We start from the raw sequence: 19,011 nt of genomic DNA on the forward strand, positions 1-19,011 counted from the left end.
AACAGCATGACCTCAGAACTGGGCTCCCATTGGCCAGTTTAGGACTGAGCTGGATAGCAAGGCAAAAGCCTTGGGGGCCCCTGGGAAGACATGGGGGCTGCTGTGGACCGCTCAGGCTGGGACAGAAACTTCTGTCATTCTCCACCAGTTGTCCCACCAGCTGGGAAACCCAGCCCCATGGGGCATAGCCAGAGGATTCACAGCTGGTCAGAGGATTCATATCTGTATAAAATAGGACACTATGTCAGGCGCCCCCCAGCAGGGGTATCCAGTGTCCCCCAACAGTGGCCCCGGGCCCTCCCCTGGGCCACCCAAGATCTCCCAAATGACCCAGCAATTAAAGTCAACACCCGGCAATGTAGGTATTGACTATTGACCAGCTTCCGCGGTTCCTATTGTCCAGTGCCTGGGCCCACAGGGTGTTAGTGGTCATCGTGGGCATCACACAGCTAAAACACTGTGGGGATGGGGGCCGCAGGCAGGTTGCTTCGATATCACAGTGAAAGCTTGTTCCAATAAGATATTGCAAAGGAAGTGCCCCCCTTTCCCCTCCCCCATCTCACTGAAAACTTTATACCACTTACATTGTTGCAAAACAAATAGAGCCGTGGTCCACACTTCCCCATTCCTACTTCCCTGTGTAAATGGCTGTCAGAGCCTGTGCTTCTGTAGAGCCAATTAATTCTAGGAATTTGGGGGGCATAAGAGCACCTGTGTGCTCTTGCCGTCCCCCATCCCCATATGTACATGACCAAGGCTACAGGCTCCCAACAACCTGATACTGTGGTGAGCGGCGTGGGGAGGTCCCCGGCTCTCATGTGATCTCCCTGTCCCCTGCAGAGCTGGCCAAGAGGTATCTGCAGCTGCTTAGGACTTCTGCCCGGCAGCGCTATGCCGACAGGACCCCGAGACCAGGGCAGCCGCTTGCCTTCCCCCAAGTCTACATCCCTCCAATCTTGCAATGGAGCCGGGCCTCAGCACCCTTCGACGCTCAGGAGGGGGCCGTTACAGGGGACCCCAAGGCAGAAGATGGCACCGACGTGAACATTCGGAACCTCTTCAATACCAAGGCCAACAGGGGCCCGAGAGTGACGGTGCTTCTGGGGAAGGCGGGCATGGGCAAGACCACGCTGGCCCACTGGCTCTGCCAGAAGTGGGCTGATGGTCAGCTGGACCGCTTCCAGGCCCTGTTCCTTTTCGAATTCCGCCAGCTCAACGTGATCACAGGTTTCTTGACGCTACCCCAGCTCCTTTTTGATCTGTACCTGAGGCCTGAGGCTGGCCCCGAGGCCGTCTTCGAGTACCTGCAGGAGAATGCTAATGGAACCCTGCTGATCTTTGATGGACTGGACGAGGTCTTCCACCCCTGCCCCAGCAAGGAGACTGCAGGCCCTGAGGACCCAGCATCAGCCCTCACCCTCTTCTCCCGCCTCTGCCGTGGGACCCTCCTGCCGGGCTGCTGGGTAATGGCCACCTCCCGTCCAGGGAAGCTGCCCGCCTGCCTGCCCACTGAGGTGGCCACGGTCCACATGTGGGGCTTTGACGGACCACGGGTGGAGGAGTACGTGAGCCGCTTCTTCAGCGACCAGCCATCCCAGGAGGCAGCCCTAGCAGAGCTGCGGGCAGACAGACGTCTCTGGAGCATGTGTGCCCTGCCCGCTCTGTGCCAAGTCGCCTGCCTCTGCCTCTACCATCTGCTCCCGGGCAGCTCTCCAGGCCAGTCTGCAGCCCTCCTGGCCACCATGACCCAGAACTACGTGCAGATGGTGCTAACCCTCAGCCCCCCAGGGTTCCTGCCTGCCGAGTCCCTGCTGGGTCTCGGGGAGGTGGCCCTGCGGGGCCTGGAGACAGGGAAGGTCATCTTCTTTGCAGGTGACATCCCTCCACCCGTGATGGCCTTCGGGGCTGCCCTCGGCCTGATGACCTCCTGTGTGTGCATGGGGCCCGGGCACCAGGAGACAGGATATGCCTTCACCCACCTAAGCCTGCAGGAGTTTTTTGCTGCCCTGCACCTGATGGCCAGCCCCCAGGTGGACAAAGATACACTCTCCCAACATGTCACCCTCACTTCTCGCTGGGTACAGCGAAGCAAAGCTAGACTGGGCCTCATAGACCACCTCCCCACCTTTCTGGCGGGCCTGGCATCCTGTGCCTGCCGCCCCTTCCTCAGCCTCCTGGCACAGCAGGACGAGGCCTGGGTGGGTACCAAGCAGGCAGCAGTGGTGCAAGCACTGAGGAAGTTGGCCACCCGCAGGCTCACGGGACCAAAGGTTGTAGAGCTGTGTCACTGTGTGGGTGAGACACAAGTGCCTGAACTGGCTGGCTTCACAGCCCAGAGCCTCCCCCATCAAATGCCCTTCCACAACTTCCTGCTGACCTACACCGACCTGGCTGCCCTGACCAACATCCTAGGGCACAGGGATGCCCCCATCCACCTGGATTTTGAGGGCTGCCCCCTGGAGCCCCGCTGCCCTGAAGCCCTGGCAGGCTGCGGGCAGGTAGAGAATCTCAGGTGAGAGTAAGGACAGGGGAGCTCTGGGGGGTACCTGGGAACATCCCTGGGAGAGAACTGGACTTTTGGGAGAGCGGAGGCCAGCCAGTCTCCAGAACCCAGCTGAGGAAAACTGAGGAAGAATCTTGAATATCAGAACAGATAGGTCCTTCCTTACTGCCCCTTAGCCTGTGACACGGTAAGGAAGCTCCTTGCCTCTCCAGGAACTCTGGGGTCCAGTTAGATCTCCTCTAGTTATGGTTTCTGGATTCAGTCTTTCCCTCTTTTTCTCTCAGTCATGGGCTGGAGCATCTGACCCAGGCTGTGCTATTAGAGCCTCTTTGCTTTGGACAGGGTATTTAACCTCTCAGCCTGAGTCTCTTTATCCCTAAAATGAACCAGTAATAATACCTACTTGATAGGGTTGTTGGGAGAATGAGATGAAATAATGCATGGAAAACACTTCGTGGCACAGTTCCTGGCACAGAGTAAAGGCTCGATATGTGTAGTAGCTAGAGAAAAGTTTAGGCTGCAATAACAAAGAATCCCTCCCCCTCCATATACAGTGGATTAAATAATGTGGTGGTTTTTGTTTTTGTTTTTGTTTTCACTCTTATGGAAGACTCAGAGGTAAGTGGTCCAGGTCAGTGGGATGGCTCAGCTCCACATGGCCATGAAGAGACCCAGGTCCCTTCCATGGTTGCAGCGTCATCTCCTTGGGCATCTTGCTCTGCATGGTCAGAGCTGGGTCACAGACACATCTGTGCTCTGGCTTGGGGGAAAGTAAAGAGAGAACACGGATTAGACATGCCCAGTGGGGTAAAGCTCAGTCCCGGAAATAGAGCACATCCTTTCCATTCACATTCCAGTGGTGACAACATAGTCGGAGTCGTATGGTCACACTGAGCTGCAGGGGAGGCTGGGAAACACCACCTCTGGCCGGGAAACCATGTTCCCAGTGATAGCTACAGCAGAGAATGGGTTTTGGTAGACGATTAGCAGTGTCTGCCATAATATGTACTTGTTACTACTACAACAATTACAGCAACAACTAGTACTATTGCCATTACTGGATTAAATTCCATCTCTCAGAGGAGGGAATGGGTGATGAACTCTAAGCCCTGCCCACCACTGATCTTCTGCCACTTCGCCTCTTCCCGTGGCAGCTTTAAGAGCAGGAAGTGTGGGGACGCCTTTGCCGAAGCCCTCTCCAGGTGCTTGCCGACAATGGGGAGCCTGAAGAAGCTGGGGTGAGTCAGGGCTTGGGACCGAGATGGATCCTCAGCCGGCGATGCTTGGAACTCTCCTCCCGCCCCTCAACCCTGCACAGGGCAGATTCCTGGTCTGTCCCCTATCCCATCCCCATTCTTCCCACTATCTTTGCTTACCCTGTAGGTTAGCAGGAAGTAAGATCACTGCTCAAGGCGTCAGCCACCTGGTGCAGGCTTTGCCCCTCTGTCCACAGCTGGAAGAGATCAGGTGAGTGATCTCCAGGAGGGCTCGCTGGCGGAGGGGAGGAATCACTGTCCAGGTCCCAGGGCCCCCCTCGAGCCTGGACTGGGTCCTGTATATTCCATTAGGGTCTGGCCACTACTTTTTCAGTGAGACCCAGAGAGGAGAGGCATCGATCCAAGAACTGGGTGGGACTGGATCCAAACACAAGGCTCCCAGAGACCCCAGAGAAGTGCTAATATTTTGGGACATCTTGAAGGAGCTTTGAGTTTTGAGGGTCCCTCCCTTCTTTCTGTGACCCTGAGAGAAGGCAGGTGCTGTGTGGGTACACATAAAGGCATGAAACACACACATCCGTCCACATTCACGCACGTATATGCACACACACTCGCACTTGCCTGCTTACTTAAGTATATGCCACACATACATGCACACGTGGAGCACACACATGCCTGCACACTTAGATCCACATACACAGCTAAGCACGTATGTATGAATAGACTCCTGCCCTATGTCTGTGATGAATGGCCTGAGAAGGGTGGGACCAGGGATCCTCCTTAGCGGCTGTCTGGCAGGACCACTGCTGCCTAATATGGCACCTTCATGAGACTTAGAAAAGGCACTCCTTCATCCAGGCAGATGCAGCCCAGCAGTAGGGTGCACTGCTTGTCGAGTGGAGCATTAGCTGGGCCAGGGCTCTGCTCTGTCCCCTCTGCTGGGTGTCTTTGTTCATGATCACTCTGGGTGATGGGGGAAAAGATTAAGGTCACTCTCAATAATTAAGAAAGAAAAGTAAATGTCAACAAGTTCACGATTTCTGATCCTTTGTCCTGACCAAGTGATTACACACAGAGGCACCCTTATACTCTTCAGCTGTTTTGTCCCTCTAGCTAGGAACCCAGGCAGGGCTGTTCGTGGACCCCATTTGACAGGTGGGGAATGTGAGGTCAGAAATGAAAGTGCTTGGCCTAGGGCTTTGGGTGAATCAGGGCCAGAGGAGAGGCTGCAAGCAGCTTCTCCTGCGTCCCAGTCTGCCTATCACCTGGGAACCAAGAGGCCCGGCTGAACTCAGGCCTCAGGCACATCCCAGACAGAGCCTAGAGAGCAGGGCGCTGGGTCCCCTCATCCCACCTCATGAGGCCTTCACAGTCCATCATCTGGATCCCTTGGGCCACCAGGCAGAAACTCTCCCAGAGGGACTGAACTGGGATGGAAGTGAAGCCAGCAGAGGGCCTTTCCTCCTAGCTGGGCCTGCTGGATACCACGAACTTCTCGTAGGCCCCTATCTTGTGTCTCCTGCATGAAGATGGCAACGCCTGTCGCCTGCCACCTGGGGCTCCCAAGTCTCTCAACCCCGGGGCTGAGGGACTGGGCCTCGGTCTCCCTACAGTTTTCGGGACAACCAGCTCAAGGACTGGGAGGTGCTGAGCATCGTGGAGGTACTGCCTTGCCTGCCGCGGCTCCGGAAGCTTGAGTAAGCTGTCTTTCCACCACCCCTGCCTGAGTGACCTCCCCCTCCTCCCTTGGAGAGCAGAAAGAGTCTGGGGTGGATGGGATGGGAGATTCACTCCTGACACCTTTGCCACAATCATGCAGCCTGAGCCTCAGCAATGTCTCCGTGTCAACCCTCCTCTCCCTGACGAATGTGGCGGTCACGTGCCCCACCGTCAGGATGCTACAGGTCAGGTGAGCAGGGGGAATGGGATCCTGGCCTTCAGGGTCTTGAGAAAAGGGGAGGAGAAAGTGGGGATGGGCAAAGGAGGAGGCCACTGGTCTGCAAGACCTACGTGTGCGTGCATGAGTCTGTTTTACTCAATCAGTATCTCCAGAGCCCAGCTCAGGCCTGGCACCTCATACTCAATAAATAGTGAATGAGTGGAAAGATAAATGGATAGACGGATGGATGGGTGGTGGAGGGAATGAATCAACAAATCTAGGAACAACAGGCAGAGCGGAGGGAATCCTGAGTCCCGTGTCGCTCTCCGTGGTGCTGAACTAGCCAGTTGGGGTCGCGGGGCAGATGAAGTGTAATGCCTCTTAATCCCAACACTGGCTCCTATAGAAACTCTCAGCATTCCTAACTTTTATAATTTTTCTAGCAAAAATTGTTTTCCTGACTTTTTAAAACACTCAGGATTCGTCTAGCAACGACATAGTCACAATTTTACACGTCTGATATTGAGCACTTTTGCCAGTTCTGTTTCTGTGTCGATTACAAAATCAGCTTTCTCTGGACGTTTGGGGCAGCACAGGTGCACGGGTAGGGCTGGTGTACTGGTTTCACGGCTCAGTGTCTGACCCTGCAGGAAGGCGGACCTCATCTTCCTTCTCTCCCCACCCACAGAGACGGCTACAGAGCTACAAGGGTAAGAAGCTAGGGATGGGGTGGGTTTGGGCTCATTCTGAGAAGCAATCTGGGCTTAGGTAGTTGTGGGGAAAAGTGGCAAAAAGAGTTTAGGAAGAGCTGGAATGTGGGGATTTTTCTTGCTACTGCTCCCCTGGGAAATGACTGACTTCTCAGAGTCGGCCAAGGACTTAGCTTCCTCTAGTGTCTCTGGACCACATCCAGCTCCTGTGATGAGCGGGCATCATCAGAAGTCTCAGAGTGAATCAGACCCTTAGGGAGGACATGCAGGTATGGTTTAGGGAGGACATACAGGTATGGTTTAGGGGGGACATGCAGGTATGGATTAGGGAGGACATGCGGGTATGGTTTAGGGAAGACATGCAGATATGGGTTAGGGAGGATATGCAGGTATGGTTTAGGGGGGACATGCAGGTATGGATTAGGGAGGACATGCGGGTATGGTTTAGGGAAGACATGCAGATATGGGTTAGGGAGGATATGCAGGTATGGTTTAGGGGGGACATGCAGGTATGGATTAGGGAGGACATGCGGGTATGGTTTAGGGAAGACATGCAGATATGGGTTAGGGAGGATATGCAGGTATGGTTTAGGGGGGACATGCAGGTATGGATTAGGGAGGACATGCGGGTATGGTTTAGGGAAGACATGCAGATATGGGTTAGGGAGGATATGCAGGTATGGTTTAGGGGGGACATGCAGGTATGGATTAGGGAGGACATGCGGGTATGGTTTAGGGAAGACATGCAGATATGGGTTAGGGAGGATATGCAGGTATGGTTTAGGGGGGACATGCAGGTATGGATTAGGGAGGACATGCGGGTATGGTTTAGGGAAGACATGCAGATATGGGTTAGGGAGGATATGCAGGTATGGTTTAGGGGGGACATGCAGGTATGGATTAGGGAGGACATGCGGGTATGGTTTAGGGAAGACATGCAGATATGGGTTAGGGAGGATATGCAGGTATGGTTTAGGGGGGACATGCAGGTATGGATTAGGGAGGACATGCGGGTATGGTTTAGGGAAGACATGCAGATATGGGTTAGGGAGGATATGCAGGTATGGTTTAGGGGGGACATGCAGGTATGGATTAGGGAGGACATGCGGGTATGGTTTAGGGAAGACATGCAGATATGGGTTAGGGAGGATATGCAGGTATGGTTTAGGGGGGACATGCAGGTATGGATTAGGGAGGACATGCGGGTATGGTTTAGGGAAGACATGCAGATATGGGTTAGGGAGGATATGCAGGTATGGTTTAGGGGGGACATGCAGGTATGGATTAGGGAGGACATGCGGGTATGGTTTAGGGAAGACATGCAGATATGGGTTAGGGAGGATATGCAGGTATGGTTTAGGGGGGACATGCAGGTATGGATTAGGGAGGACATGCGGGTATGGTTTAGGGAAGACATGCAGATATGGGTTAGGGAGGATATGCAGGTATGGTTTAGGGGGGACATGCAGGTATGGATTAGGGAGGACATGCGGGTATGGTTTAGGGAAGACATGCAGATATGGGTTAGGGAGGATATGCAGGTATGGTTTAGGGGGGACATGCAGGTATGGATTAGGGAGGACATGCGGGTATGGTTTAGGGAAGACATGCAGATATGGGTTAGGGAGGATATGCAGGTATGGTTTAGGGGGGACATGCAGGTATGGATTAGGGAGGACATGCGGGTATGGTTTAGGGAAGACATGCAGATATGGGTTAGGGAGGATATGCAGGTATGGTTTAGGGGGGACATGCAGGTATGGATTAGGGAGGACATGCGGGTATGGTTTAGGGAAGACATGCAGATATGGGTTAGGGAGGATATGCAGGTATGGTTTAGGGGGGACATGCAGGTATGGATTAGGGAGGACATGCGGGTATGGTTTAGGGAAGACATGCAGATATGGGTTAGGGAGGATATGCAGGTATGGTTTAGGGGGGACATGCAGGTATGGATTAGGGAGGACATGCGGGTATGGTTTAGGGAAGACATGCAGATATGGGTTAGGGAGGATATGCAGGTATGGTTTAGGGGGGACATGCAGGTATGGATTAGGGAGGACATGCGGGTATGGTTTAGGGAAGACATGCAGATATGGGTTAGGGAGGATATGCAGGTATGGTTTAGGGGGGACATGCAGGTATGGATTAGGGAGGACATGCGGGTATGGTTTAGGGAAGACATGCAGATATGGGTTAGGGAGGATATGCAGGTATGGTTTAGGGGGGACATGCAGGTATGGATTAGGGAGGACATGCGGGTATGGTTTAGGGAAGACATGCAGATATGGGTTAGGGAGGATATGCAGGTATGGTTTAGGGGGGACATGCAGATATGGTTTAGGGAGGACATGCAGATATGGTGAGACTGGCGACACTATGCAGGGAAAACTCTTCCAATTAAAAAAGGAGGAAGGCAATTATGGTACCAACATCTTAGACTTGTTCTGAGAATTAAATGAATTAACACATTTAAAGTGCCTAGAGCACTGCTGGCATCCAGTTGCCATTCAAGTGCTAGCTGTTCCAGCTGTGCATGGATTCCAGCTTGGCCAGTCCTTACTGGGCAGAAATAGGGAAGTCGCCTTCCCATTAAAGAACTTTCCGTGTTTCCCTCACACCCCTCCCTGTGAGACTCAGAAACACATGAAGTTGTATGTCCTCATGCAAGTCCTTTCCCTGCTCTGAGCCTCAGTTTCCTCACCCGTACAGGGATCTGGGAGGACCAACGTCTTTTTACCCTCTGACTGCAGAGCGCTATGATGCCCAATACGGTAGCTACTAGCCCATGTGGCTATTTAATTTTATATTAATTAAAATTGAATAAAATGATCATTTCAGTTCATCAGCCACTTTAGCCACATTTCAAGTGCTCAATGGCCACTGGTGGCTAGTGGCTCCCACAGTGGATGGAACAAATACAAAACATTCCCGTCCTTGCAGAGAGTTCTTTTGGACAGCACTGATCTAGAAGTCTATGAAAATCCATGATGTTCCAGCATCCCTGCAGACCCCGGTCCTCCCCTGGCCCAGTTGGAGAGAACACTTGGTGGTGCCTTGGCTTCCCACAGCCTGCACCCACATGCAGTCCATGCTCCTGGCCTTCTGAATCACAGATGGTACATCTACAAATGGAGACCATGACATCTTAGACAATAGCAGCTTCTTTTCACTAAGCCTGCACTTTGCTAAGCTTGCCTATGCTGGGCACTTGACCATACATCATCTCATTCAGTCCTTCGATCACTATGTGTTGGATGTTGTCATCCCACTTTAGAAAAGAGAAAACTGGGGCTCAGATGGGTGAAGTGACTTACCCAAGGCCATACAGCTATATATGGCAGAGCCAGAATTTGAATAAAGGTCCCAATTGACCTTAAACCTTTTGCCCTGCTGCTTTGCTGAGTAGCCCCTTTAGTACCTTCAGGCAACCATCTTTGTTATTCATTCACTGTGGGTCATGCTATAGGGTGTTCAGTTCCTAGAAACCAAGGGAAGAGGTTTGGTCCATCAGGCCCTGGACTCCTGAGCCCAGGCCAGTGTTGGATTTGTTCTTGCCAGAGACCTAGACCTACGGGGCAATGCCAACCAGAGGAAAGAGGCTCAGAGGAGAAGCCTGGCACTCAGGTACCTCAGTGGGATGGGATCCATTGCTTTGAGGGGAGGGATATGATATGGGGGGAGGGTCCCTTCCCAGAGGAGGCACGGCAGGGGCAGGGAGAATAAAGGGAGAAGCAGATGTGGAGCGGGGAAAGGACATGAGTAACCCATCCCGGCCTGAGCAAGGGACACTTGTCATAACAACAATAATAGTTGTAATTTAATGGGCCCTTGCTTTGCGCTTGGCACTGTAGTATTTTATATCCATTACCTCATTGTGATTCTTTTGAAAACCCCGCAAAGTACACATTATTTGTCCCATTTGATAGAGGAGAAAACTGAGTCTCAGATAGGTTAGGTGCCTTATCCCAGGTCACCCAGCTACTGAAAAACAAGGCCAAGATTAGACCCAGGTCTGCCGGCCTCCTGGCTGCTGCAGCTCCTTCCTGGTAGCCGCACTCAGAGCCACGGGAAGCATAGCATAGCTTCTTACCTTGAGCCTCTCGGCCCTACGCCCACCGCAGGCTCCAGAAGTGTCAGCTCGGCGTCCATGATGTGGAAGTGCTCATAGCCCAGCTCCGGGAAGGTCCACACCTGGATGAAGTGGAGTGAGTATGATGGGGAGCGCTGGGACAGGAGACAGAAAGGGAGGGCAGGGCAGCGTAGGCAAGGCCTCAGCTTTGGGTGGACGGTGTGGGGAAGGGCATGCTGCTTCATTAAGAATTTGGGGGAATCAGATCATCCTAACAGCTACCATTATTTAGCACCCGTCCTGTCCCAGGTGCTTTTACATGCATCCTCTCATTTAATCCTTATATCTCTCTGATGTAAGTACTGTTACTATGTGCATTTTATAGTGGAGGAAATTAAGCCACGGAAAGGTAAATTTGCTCAAGGTCACAAGTCTAGGAAGAGTCTAGGCCAGGATTCAGGCTCAGACAGTCTGGCTCCTGGCCTCATCCTCACTGAGATCTGCGAAGCAGAAACCTCATCACGTGTAGTCTTGTCTTCCAGACCACAGCCCTCAGGGTCCCCTCACGCTGTCTTCCTCCCAGAGTAGCATGAGATGACCTTCTCTTTTTGGGCTGGAGAAATGCCCATGATGTCCAGCTCCTGAGCAGAGCCTTTGAGAGTGGGGTTTGGGGATTGGTGGAGGTCCTGTCATGTCACCGGGAAGGGACCCCTGCCACGGTCATCCGAGGAAATCAAATGGGCATGAAGGCGGGGTGATGAAATGCCATCATGTATTTTGAGTGGCCCCACCCTAGGGCAAGATGGACGGGGTGAGGGCTGCCTTGGTGACCAAAGCTTGAGCCTTGACCTTGTCCCATTGGGAGAACCAAGACAGGATTAGAAGGTGGTTTTTACCCAACTCACACACTTCCACCCACCTCGCCACCACCAAGCCTGTCCCTCCCCCAGTTTTCTCACCTGCAGGTGTGCCCCATCACCCACCTGGTTACACAGACCAGACACCTCTCAGCTCCCTTGCCCTCGTCCTATAGCCAGTCCATCCTGAGTCGACCTACCCCCTATAGAGTTCTCAAAACCGTTCTCTTGGGGACTTCCCTGGCAGTCCAGTGGTTAAGACTCTGCGCTTCCACTGGAAGGGGCATGGGTTCGATCCCTGGTCAGGGAACTAAGACCCCGCATGGTCTGGGACTAAGATCCTGCATGCCGTGCAGTGCTGCAAAAAAAAAAAAAAAGTTCTTTTTTCTCCATCCTCTTCATCCACCTCCCTAGTCCAGACCATTCTCATCTCACTTGGATACCTCCTCACTAGGCTTCCATCCTGGCCACCTCCACCTGGCAGTGAACTGCCTTTTACTGCCTGCCCCCTTCCCAGTGCTCAGGGTAAGCCCAAATCCTAAAATGCTGTGTGAACCAGAACCGTGCCCCCAACCCCACAAGCCCCATCTGACCCCACCCTCCCACTCCATCTTTAATGCAGACATACCTGCTCTTTTTCAAGTCCTCTAATGTGCTATGTCATGGGATCTTTGACTGTGCTGTTCCTACTGCCAGGAACACCCTTCCCCCATCTCTCTCCCACCCCTTACCTATTGAACTCCTAGTTTTTCTAGCAAGTAGCTCAAACATCAGGCAAGCCTTTCCTGGTCCCCAGACTAGATCAGATTTCCCGATAAGCGTGGAGCTCACCACAAGGAGTAATTATGTAGGTTGCAGCATAAAGAAACAGTTGAGGATGGGGCCTTGAAGTCAGGCTGCCGGAGTTCAAATCCCAGGCCCAACTTTGAGCAAGTGTTTTAACCATCGTTAACTCATCAGTAAAATGAGGAAAATAATAGTGCCTACTTCATAGGGCTGTTATGAGGATTAAATATCCAATAATTGTAAGAGCATCTAGGACAGTGCCAGGCATGTGGTACGCAATCTTTCAACGTTCATTATAATTGAGTCTCATTTGTTGGAGGGATGCTTTGACTGTGTGAACGCTGAGGGTTGAGGGGCAGCACAGGACATCAGGCCCCTCTGTCTCAGCCTCTCAGGGAACCAGCTGGAAGATGAAGGCTGTCAACTGATGGCGGAGGCTGCACCCCAGCTGCACATCGCCAGGAAGCTGGAGTGAGTCGCCCGCCCCACTGTTGACTACCGGGGCGGGGCGGAGCCCAGGAGAGCCCCAGCTGGTCCCCGCCACCCCTGGTCCCCGTGCCCACAGTCACCAGAAACAGTGCTGCTTCACCGGCCAGCTCTGCTTTCTCTCCCAGCTCCAGCGCAGGCGGAGTGGTTCAACCATGCCTTGCATGCCTCTGGCATGAGCTACTTTGTTCCAGTTATTAAAATCCCTTGAACATGTAGAACGTGTTCACCGTACATCAGTAGCTTGTATTCCAGTTTGTCCTGACAACGGCCCCGGGGTGGGGTGGGATGCGGAGTTGCACTGGGGCAGCGCTAGGGTATTGGGTGGATGGGTGCTGGGCTGTTGGAGTGGGAAGTGGTACGGTGGGATATGGTTTTGGGGTGAAGGGGTGGGTCGTTGTGGTGGTGGAATGAGAAGAAAGGGTAGTAGGCTATTGGGTGTGCTGTAGTGTTGCATGGTGTGGGCTAGGGGTGCTATTGGGTGGGGGGGATATGTTGGGGTCTTAGCGTCAAGTGGGAGTGGGAGTGGGGGAGTGTTGAGGTTAGGGTATCAGTGGTTTGGAGTCTTGGCTTTGCATTTAGACCCTGGCTCTGTCACTCAGTAGCTTTGTGACCCTGGGAAGGTAACTTCCTATCTCTTGGCCTCGGGTTCCCCATTGGTAAAATGGGATTAAAATGGTGAGTTTTTTTCAGACCAGAAAACTGAGGATCAGAGAAGCAAACACAGTGAGTCAGCTCTTACCGCTCCAGCTGGAGGACCTTATTCTCTGTGTGGGGCAAGAGGTCATATGCTTCATGGCTCACCCTTTAAGACGCCCTGGTTAAAGACCCAGGACGTTCCACGAGTGACAGCCAGCCAGCTGCTGAGCCAGGAGGAGGCGGCTGGAGCTGTGTGGCCCTGGGGGCTCCAGCCGCCTGCTAATGGCCATCTCCCTCCTCCTCTCCGCAGCCTCAGCAGCAATGGGCTTTCTCTGGCCGGGGCGTGCCGTGTGCTGAGTGCAGTGAGCACGTACCGGACCCTGGCAGAGCTACATGTCAGGTAGGGACTCCCAGCGCACCACCATCACCCACTCTCACCTCTAGCGTGGAGCTCTTGGGCTCTCCTGTCGTTCTCTCTAAGTCCTTGGAATTCTTTGGCCCCAGGCCTTTGAGACCTGTGGAAGATGCTGGTGCCCCGCCCAGACCCCCTTTACAGCTGGGTGCCCGTTCCCAGCTGCTGTGGGTGTTGGCTGCACACAGCTTATACCTCCTCCAGAGAAATGCCCTGGGCCGCTAAGAGCCAGTGATGCCTGGGAGGTTACACACCCCCTTATCCTCCCAGCCAGGAGTGGCCAGTGACAGAGGCAGAGGTATAACCCTCCGGCCCCCTTACCTCCGGTGAGACAAACTTTTAATGCTATTGACGTTACCAAGTCCAAGCTCACTCTGCCCGCCGCTCGACAGGCCAATGAATCAGAGACGAGATGTTGAGGCAGACCGAGAAGATGGCAGACTAGTGTCTCCGAGAAACCATCTTATTGGGGTTTGGATGCCAGTTTCTTGTATAGCACAGAGAGGGGGAGGAGATGAGGAAGTAAAAGGGCCATAAGTTTTGCAAATATCCCCTGGAATGGCCAGCCTTGGGGAGGGGATGTGTTAATTTCTTCTTTCTTGCAGCCAGCCACAGGTGGGCGGGGTCAGGATGCTTCCCTGAACAAAGGCACTTTGGTTTAACATTCAGGCAGAGGGGCAGGGGTCTCCAAGGCAGGCCATTATGTACAGACAGTATCCTTTTAGTGAACAAAAGCAACGGGAAGCAAAGGTTAAAGTAAAAGAAACAGATCCAACAGGTAGTCAGGTTTGGCTCTTCTGTGTTGCATTCATGCTTCCTGTGGGATCAGGCTGAGGACCTGCCCTGTTCTGCTTCCCTCGGTCCCTGAGATCAGACCCTCAGGACATCATGTACACAGTGACCAAGTGACTCTGCTTCTAAGGGAACCCGACCTCAGACAGGGCCCAACCTTATTTCTGTAAGTCTCCGCATTCAGTCTGGACAGCTGAGGACAGATGCTAATTAATGTCAACACAGTCCCCACCCATAGGGGCTCTCCTGCTTTAAACACCCCTTAAAGGAGGAAAGAGAGACCAGATTCACCCGCGCGGTGGTACTAGGGCCCTTGGTTCACTGTATATAATGATTCAGTAAAGGCCCCTAGGGCATTCCAAATGACACTCCATTCACTTCTAAGAAGTTATAATGAAGAAATTACCGTGACTGTGCAAACACTTTGACCTGCAGGGATGTTCACCTCAGTATTGATTATAATAGGAAAAAAATGAAAATAACTTAAATCTTTAACAGCAAGATATTAGTGATACTAGTTAAGTAAACTAAGTTGCCTCCAGAGAGAAGAACTGATGGAACCATGATATAGCTGCAGCTCTAGTGTGGAGGGATGACTCTGGCATATTAAGTAAACATAAAAATTTTAATTCATCAGGGAATTCCCTGGTGGTCCAGTGGTTAGGACTCGGTGCTTTCACGGCCGTGGTCCAGGTTCAGTCAGATCCCACAAGCCACGTGGTGTGGCTAAAAAAAAACAACAAAAACTTAAAGAAACATTTTTTTAAATTCCTCATTTTTATAATAAAGCTTTTCAATCAAACTGAAAGCTAGAGAGAATGGTATAATGAACTCCCCAGCTCCCACCAATAATTATCAACATCATGTAACCCTTGCTTCATCTGTCCTTTGAAATATTTAAAAGGGAATTTTTAAAAGGGAGTTTGTAAATTTAATCCCATCTTTTAAGAAAGAAAAAGAAAGAATATTAACTGCATTAAGAAGACAGAAGACTTGAAGGACTCACTCCACATGTTATCATCAGTGATAATTGATATGTGGAAGAGATTGTGGGTGATTTTTCTTTATTTCCTTCTTATTTTTCTACATTTTCTAAGTTCTCCAGAGGGAAGAAGAATAACTTGTCATGGGAAATATATATATAACATTCACTTGGAAAGGCGAGGTTAGGGATGCTCTGGACTCTCAGTGCCTGTCCCGACCTGGCAGTGGCCTCACCGCACAGGGGTGAGTACCCTCAGGCGAGAGAAGACATCAGGGCAAAGTCGGAGGAAGTGCCGCAGCTAGAGGCAGGGGGAAGGCACCTTAGAGGTCCCTGGAGGCCAGGCTAGAAATAAGACGTAGCAGCAGCTGGACCCCCCCAGCAGCTGCCTCCTCCCTCCCCTCCTGTCTGCAGCCTGCTGCACAAAACTGTGGTCCTCAAGTTTGCCCCAGAGCCGGAGGAGCAGGAGGTGATCCAGAAAAGGTAGGGCCAGGACCGTCCCCTCCTTGACCGCCACCGCTGGACAGTGTAACTCAACAGCCGGGGGGGGACCTTGACAAATTCACAAAGGCACAAGAAGCCAGCAGGCTTGGCTGGGGATGAAGCCCTAAGGGGAGGCTCAAAGGACAAACTGCCTCCCCATTTCCCAAGTGGTACCTGAAGAGAGCCCTGGGATGCCAGATGCAGACAGCAGACTGGGGCGGGGGTGGGGTAGCCAGAGAGCTACGCGTGGGAGACGGAGTCCCTTCAGCCTAAACCCAGAGGATAGCCTGGCGTGTAGCTCTGATTCTGGTCAGAACTTCTGGCTCCCTTTGGCACAAGGACCCTTTAGAGGGTGTCTGCCTCCACCAGGGTGCCTTCCTGGATTGCCCCAGGCCAGCACCTGAGCAGAGACTCAGCTCTTTGCTCCTCAGTGTGCACCTACAATCTCTTCTGTAGGGTCTGAGCTTTAGATGGCTTGCTTGCAGCTGAGGCTGACATTTTTGAAGGCACTGCTGGTGATGAGATTAATGATCCTAAGAGCCAAGGTTAACTGAGCACTTACTATGCACCAAGCAGCAAACTAAGACAATTCACCTATGTTCTCCCAGTACCAGGCTAAGTGATTTGTCCCAGGTCACACAGCCAGGAAGCCGAGAAGCCCAATTGGAACCAAGGTCTGACTGTCCCCAGGTCTCATATAGGGATTGAATGGTGGGAAGTGGGTCTAAGGCTGGAGTCTGAGGCAGTGGATGAGGTGTCTGCTCAGCATGGCCTTGGTGTGTGTCCCTCCAGGGCTGCGTTTCCTGGCAGCCTTACGTTCCAGATGCCTTCTGAACTGCTCCCGTGCGCCCCAAGGATCAGGTACTGTGATGGCCTGCGGGCCCCCGAGCATGGTTCCCGCCTCCCCACTTCCTGGGCACAGAGCCTGTCCCGGGTCCCCAGCGCCAGGTGCCCCCTGGAGGACACAACCTGCTATCATGTCCTGGTTTTCCTGCCTCCCATCTCCCCTGCCCAGCCCACCCCAGAAGGGGCTCACACGGCAGACCCCCAGTCACCTTCCCTGCCCACGGTTCCCACCCCCCTTCGCTCCCCCGACCTCCAGTAGCTGAGGGGTTGTGGGAACTCTGGATGGAGAAAATGGGGAGCGCGCGGCCCCTTCGTTCCTGATCCTGGGGCCTAGGCCTGGGGACTCAGCTCAACCTCCACAGGGCTCCCATCACAACTCTTCCAGCCTCCTCTCTGATTCTGTCTATCTGAATGCCCCTCCCTGTCTGTCTATTCTCCTCTGGCACTCAATTTCTCTCAGTCTCTTTCTGCGTCTGTCTCCTTCCCTCCCTCTCTTATCTCGGTGTCTCTCCATCTTGGTCTGCCTCTCTCTGTGTCTCTGACTCTCTCTGGCTCTTCTCTGCCCATGTGACATCTCACGTGTGCTGTGTGTCGGTCCCTCTTTGCCTGTCCGGGTGCCCGATGCATCCCAGTCCCCTTTCCACAAGCCTCTCTGCCTGTGTTATCTGGGGGTGGGGAGCCCCGCTCGCCTCTGTTGAGCTGAGCAGGCGCTGCAGGGGTGTGGTCCTACCCTCCCTAGGCTGACACACTGTGCCTTGCAAGCCCAGCACCTAGAGCACCTCTGCAAAGCACTGGGAGGAAGTTGCTGCCTCCGTCACCTCGAGTGAGTGGTTGCTGGAAGGCGGGGTGGTGGGGCCCATTAGTGGGTAGGTGTTAGTGTGTTGTGTTTTGTTCTGTGTTTTAAGATTTAGGGTCATCTATTCTTTCCCCGCTGCAATCAGGAACCCCTTAGAGAACCTGGTGAAAGTTGTGACTCTTCCCCCTAAAATACAGGTTCCCCCAGATTTGACAGTCTCTGAAGCCCAAGCCTAACCCCTCAGGGGTCACAAACCTGAGGATGAGAACCCGAGGGGAGGGACTTCCCTGGAGGTCCAGTGGTTAAGACTCCATGCTTCCCATGCAGGGGGCGCGGGTTGAATCCCTGATTGGGGAACTAAGATCCCACATCCACATGCTGGGAGACCCCAGCTGATCCAGTGCCATGTGCTGAGATCCGGCCTGGCAGCCCAGGACCTTATCCCAGTTTCAGGAGAAGCTGAGTGACTGGGGTGGAGAGGCAAGCTCCTGCTGTCTCCACCCCCGCCCTCTGCTGACCCCGTCCTCTCCGCGTGCCCCTCCCAGCTTATCAGGCAATGCTCTCGGGGACAAAGGTGTGGCCCTGCTGGCTCAGCTGCTTCCAGGGCTGGGCGCTCTGCAGTCCTTGAAGTGAGTAGCCCTCTGGGCAAAGCCTCTGAGGTTTGATCTCTGGATGAGAGCATGTGTGTGGGAAGGGGGGAAGGAGATGACGGGGTGGGGGGATATTCTGTGTCCCATCTCACTCCCTCCTGAGGTTATCATAAAGGTTACATCAGACAATGCATGTCAGCCACCGGGGCCAGTCCCTGACACGTGGCCAGTGTCCAGGACAGGGTAGTTACTACTGTGTTTCTCAGTAAAATAGACACTGGTCTCTGTGACTCAGCGATCCAGCTGCTGAGTTAAGCCTTCCTTTCTCAAGCCTGTCTCCCTGTCTCTGCACAGGCTCTCTGGGAGGCCCAGGCAGGCAGGGCTGGGAAGTATTACCTGATTAATATAACAGCTGGCAGCTGGCCCTGGGGCAGGGTGGGGTGGAGGGGAGGGGCCATTTGACTGGAGGGCCCTGGCCAGGTAGGCAGGGAGGGTTTGGACTAGAGAAGATACCCAGGAAGGTTCCCCGGGGAGATTTGAGAGCCCTGAGCACCTGGCAGAGATGGGGGAGATGTGCACTACGGGAGGGAGGCCCTGGAAGGAGGCTGTGAACGCCCAGACTTTGCCTGCAGCCAGCCAGAGTTTCTAGGCCCTTAAAGCTCCCTGTGCTCCTAGCTCACATGCCCCCCCCTCCCCCTCCCTGGCTCTTCTGGGCCCAAGGGAGAGGCTTTCTGGCCGCAGCAACCTGGTCACGGACCCCAGGTTCCCAGTGTCCCTGGACAAATTACATCACCTTCTCTGAGCCCCTGGTTTCCAGTCAGTTAACACATAAACTCTGGAGGCAGTGGCTATGGTTTTCGCTGTAACCAGTGCTGTGGCCTGTGGGCACTGCCTGCTCAGGCCGCCTTTCGTTGGGAAGCTGGGACCAGAGGAGGTTGCTTCTGTTCCTGTTCGGGGCCTG

The 19,011-nt window shown here is 53.4% G+C and overlaps 1 protein-coding gene across 12 annotated transcripts in view; it reads left to right on the top strand.

Moving 5' to 3' along the window:
* The window catches only part of NLRC5 (NLR family CARD domain containing 5), a 95,023-nt gene that overhangs the window by 37,635 nt on the left and 38,377 nt on the right, over nucleotides 1–19,011 (top strand). For 10 of the 12 annotated variants that reach the window (XM_024747353.1, XM_024747349.1, XM_024747354.1 and 7 more), the window contains 15 exons: nucleotides 841–2,512; nucleotides 3,658–3,741; nucleotides 3,887–3,970; nucleotides 5,334–5,417; nucleotides 5,540–5,629; nucleotides 6,250–6,309; nucleotides 9,871–9,936; nucleotides 10,434–10,517; nucleotides 12,412–12,495; nucleotides 13,460–13,549; nucleotides 15,750–15,818; nucleotides 16,427–16,492; nucleotides 16,611–16,679; nucleotides 17,404–17,487; nucleotides 18,006–18,089. In XM_024747353.1, coding sequence (XP_024603121.1) covers nucleotides 841–2,512; nucleotides 3,658–3,741; nucleotides 3,887–3,970; nucleotides 5,334–5,417; nucleotides 5,540–5,629; nucleotides 6,250–6,309; nucleotides 9,871–9,936; nucleotides 10,434–10,517; nucleotides 12,412–12,495; nucleotides 13,460–13,549; nucleotides 15,750–15,818; nucleotides 16,427–16,492; nucleotides 16,611–16,679; nucleotides 17,404–17,487; nucleotides 18,006–18,089 — 2,770 coding nt within the window. The remainder of the gene's footprint in view (nucleotides 1–840; nucleotides 2,513–3,657; nucleotides 3,742–3,886; nucleotides 3,971–5,333; nucleotides 5,418–5,539; nucleotides 5,630–6,249; nucleotides 6,310–9,870; nucleotides 9,937–10,433; nucleotides 10,518–12,411; nucleotides 12,496–13,459; nucleotides 13,550–15,749; nucleotides 15,819–16,426; nucleotides 16,493–16,610; nucleotides 16,680–17,403; nucleotides 17,488–18,005; nucleotides 18,090–19,011) is intronic. The other 2 variants (XM_024747357.1, XM_024747358.1) reach the window with 1 other exon arrangement.

The sequence above is a fragment of the Neophocaena asiaeorientalis genome, unplaced genomic scaffold, assembly GCF_003031525.2.
Source record: "Neophocaena asiaeorientalis asiaeorientalis breed wild unplaced genomic scaffold, Neophocaena_asiaeorientalis_V1.1 scaffold438, whole genome shotgun sequence".
NCBI classification, from domain to species: domain Eukaryota; kingdom Metazoa; phylum Chordata; class Mammalia; order Artiodactyla; family Phocoenidae; genus Neophocaena; species Neophocaena asiaeorientalis.